Here is a 2,473-nt window from a genome sequence, read left to right on the forward strand (position 1 = left end):
CATTACAATCAGCAATAACCATGTGTTACTTGTAAGTTCTCACATGAGCAAATTGTGCATTCTTTATTTCCTTGTCCATATATGGAAAATTCTTTCCACCTAATCTTGCTTGTTTGTTTTTTTTTTTTTAAGTTAAAATCTTGATTGTTTGTTATTGGCACTAAAAATAGATCCCAAGATGCAAGAGACCTTTCAAAACCTTGATAACTAAGGTCCCAGCGTAGCCAAGACCTTCCTTTGATTCCTTACAAAAGTCAAGATCTGAGGGCAGTCCACGTGAGGAAGAAATGCCAGAGCTGGCATCACAGAACAATAGTCTGCCTCTCTCTCTCTCTCTCTCTCTTGTGCTGTTCCAAGACTTTTCGTAGCTCCCCCACTAGTACAAGCTTCTTCTCCAATAATCAAGTCCTGGTGCATCAGCAGCAGCAATTAATCAACCAAAATCCTCCATTCCTTTCACCATCTTCTTATTGTTCTCTTCTCCTTTTGTATTTACCTATGATATAAGCTAAGCCCATCTTCACTTACCATCTTGGCTCACAAGCACCCTTTCCTTTCTTCATATTCCATCTTTCTGCTTTCACCTCTCTCTCTCTCTCTCTCTCTTCCGAGCTCCATCTCCACTGCCAAAGAGCATGCCTGAATGTCCACAGAAAGGTAAGGAATAGGAAAAAGCAAATACCTCAAAAATACCCAAATATATTATATATATCAGTACTGGTTTTATCTTCAACAATATATTCCGTAGATTCTTGTCTTGGCGTTATGAAGTGAAACCATATGCATGAAATTCACCTTCACCAGTTTTCTTTGTGGTGGCTATGCTGTCTATAAAGTCTCAAAAAAAAAAAAAAAAAAAAAAAAATCATCCTCACCAGTCCTTTTTTTTCATGTGTTGTCCTAGAATAACACCAAAGCCCTATCTTTGTTTCACTTGCCCGATCCATAGAAGGGGAATATAAGACATTTCAATCATGCTTTTCTGGCTTTTAGTTATTAATTAGTTATTCATTGAATACACCAAAACCCTAACCCTAGCACATGTAGACCCAATTATTTTTCCGCTTTGACGAATTGTTTTTGTTGTTGTTGTTATTGTTGTATATATATACGCCCTCAGGGAGAGATTTGATGAGGTTGGCAAGAAGATCAAGAGAGAAGCTGATGGCGCCGTCGATCCGACGGGAAGCCCAGTGGGAACCCTAAACACCATTACCCCTTGCGCCGCTTGCAAACTCTTGAGGCGGCGTTGTGCTCAAGAGTGTCCCTTCTCTCCTTATTTCTCACCACATGAGCCCCAAAAGTTTGCAGCAGTGCATAAGGTCTTCGGTGCAAGCAACGTCTCCAAGATGCTAACGGTATTATCCCCACACTCTCCTCAAAATCTTCCATCCTTTAGAATATCTTCTCCATTATAAATTATGTGATGAAGTTCTTATGATGTAAATACTTCTCTACGCCTAATTAAATAGGAGGTTCCCAAGGCCCAGAGAGCTGATGCAGCGAATAGCCTTGTCTACGAGGCGAACGTGAGGCTAAGAGACCCAGTGTATGGATGCATGGGGGCAATTTCAGCTTTGCAGCAACAAGTTCAGGGCTTAGAAATGGAGCTCCAAGTAGTAAGGGCTGAGATCTTGAAGCTTAAGTATAGGCAAGCTAGTGTTCATGTTCTCCCTGCATCTCATGCTGCTTTTCTTGCTCCCGGGGATGTGTCCGTGGCTGCACCACCCTCAATCCAAACTCCACCACCTCCTCCAGCTTCTGCTGCCTCTTCCTCTACCTCTTCCATTTGCATCACCCCAAATGAAAAAGTTACATACTTTGGCTGAAAAGCAAGCTTTCAAAAAATTTTGCAAGTCTTGAACCGTATGGAAGAAAGGAGGAAGGCAATATTGGACTGATAGGGAGTATATTTTTTCTTTTAATGTTTTCTTTGAATTCAAGCCTTACATCACCGCAAATGAAAAGGTTACATAATTTGGCTAAGAAGCTTTCAAAAAATTTTGTAAGTCTTGAACCATAGTGAGTAAATATGGAATAAAGGAGGAAGGCTATATTGGATTGATGGGGAGTAGATTTTTTCTTTTTAATGTTTTCTTTGAATTCAAGCCTTACACGATGTTTAAAAGTTCATACTCACCTAAAACTTGTAGAACAATAATTTTGATTGTCTTTTATCTCCTCTTCCTTCCAACATTTCATATCGAGGATCGGATCGGTTTATATACTTCTCTCTAGATCTTGTTAGTTGGTGGAATTTCGTGTGTGAACACTTTGTTTTGCATTCGTCTTTTGGTTGGAGAGGGCACATACAATTTTTTCTTAGAGGAAGCATAGTTTGCTTAAAAAGAATGTATTGAGTGGATCCAATTTTAGACCATTTAGAACAAAGCTTTTGGACACACCAAAAGCAATTTCAAGCATTTCTCTAGATCCAAGAAAGAGAACACCATAAACTCCCATCCGAGTGGAG

General features: G+C 39.7%; 1 protein-coding gene across 1 annotated transcript; it reads left to right on the forward strand.

Annotated features, from left to right (window-relative positions):
* Positions 1-253: 253 nt before the first annotated feature.
* LOC105052270 (LOB domain-containing protein 15-like) lies at positions 254-2,169 on the forward strand. The gene is made up of 3 exons (XM_010933029.4): positions 254-657; positions 1,121-1,358; positions 1,473-2,169. Exons 1-3 carry the CDS (start codon positions 644-646, stop codon positions 1,827-1,829), a joined length of 609 nt encoding a protein of 202 aa, XP_010931331.1. The 5' UTR covers positions 254-643; the 3' UTR covers positions 1,830-2,169.
* Positions 2,170-2,473: the final 304 nt, after the last annotated feature.

This window comes from Elaeis guineensis, chromosome 10 (genome assembly GCF_000442705.2).
Source record: "Elaeis guineensis isolate ETL-2024a chromosome 10, EG11, whole genome shotgun sequence".
NCBI classification, from domain to species: domain Eukaryota; kingdom Viridiplantae; phylum Streptophyta; class Magnoliopsida; order Arecales; family Arecaceae; genus Elaeis; species Elaeis guineensis.

What these genes read in the sequence shown, in the direction of transcription:
- LOC105052270 (XM_010933029.4), top strand. An exon ending in ACGTCTCCAAGATGCTAACG is followed by an intron (nt 1,359 to 1,472) that starts GTATTATCCCCA and finishes CTAATTAAATAG; the next exon opens with GAGGTTCCCAAGGCCCAGAG.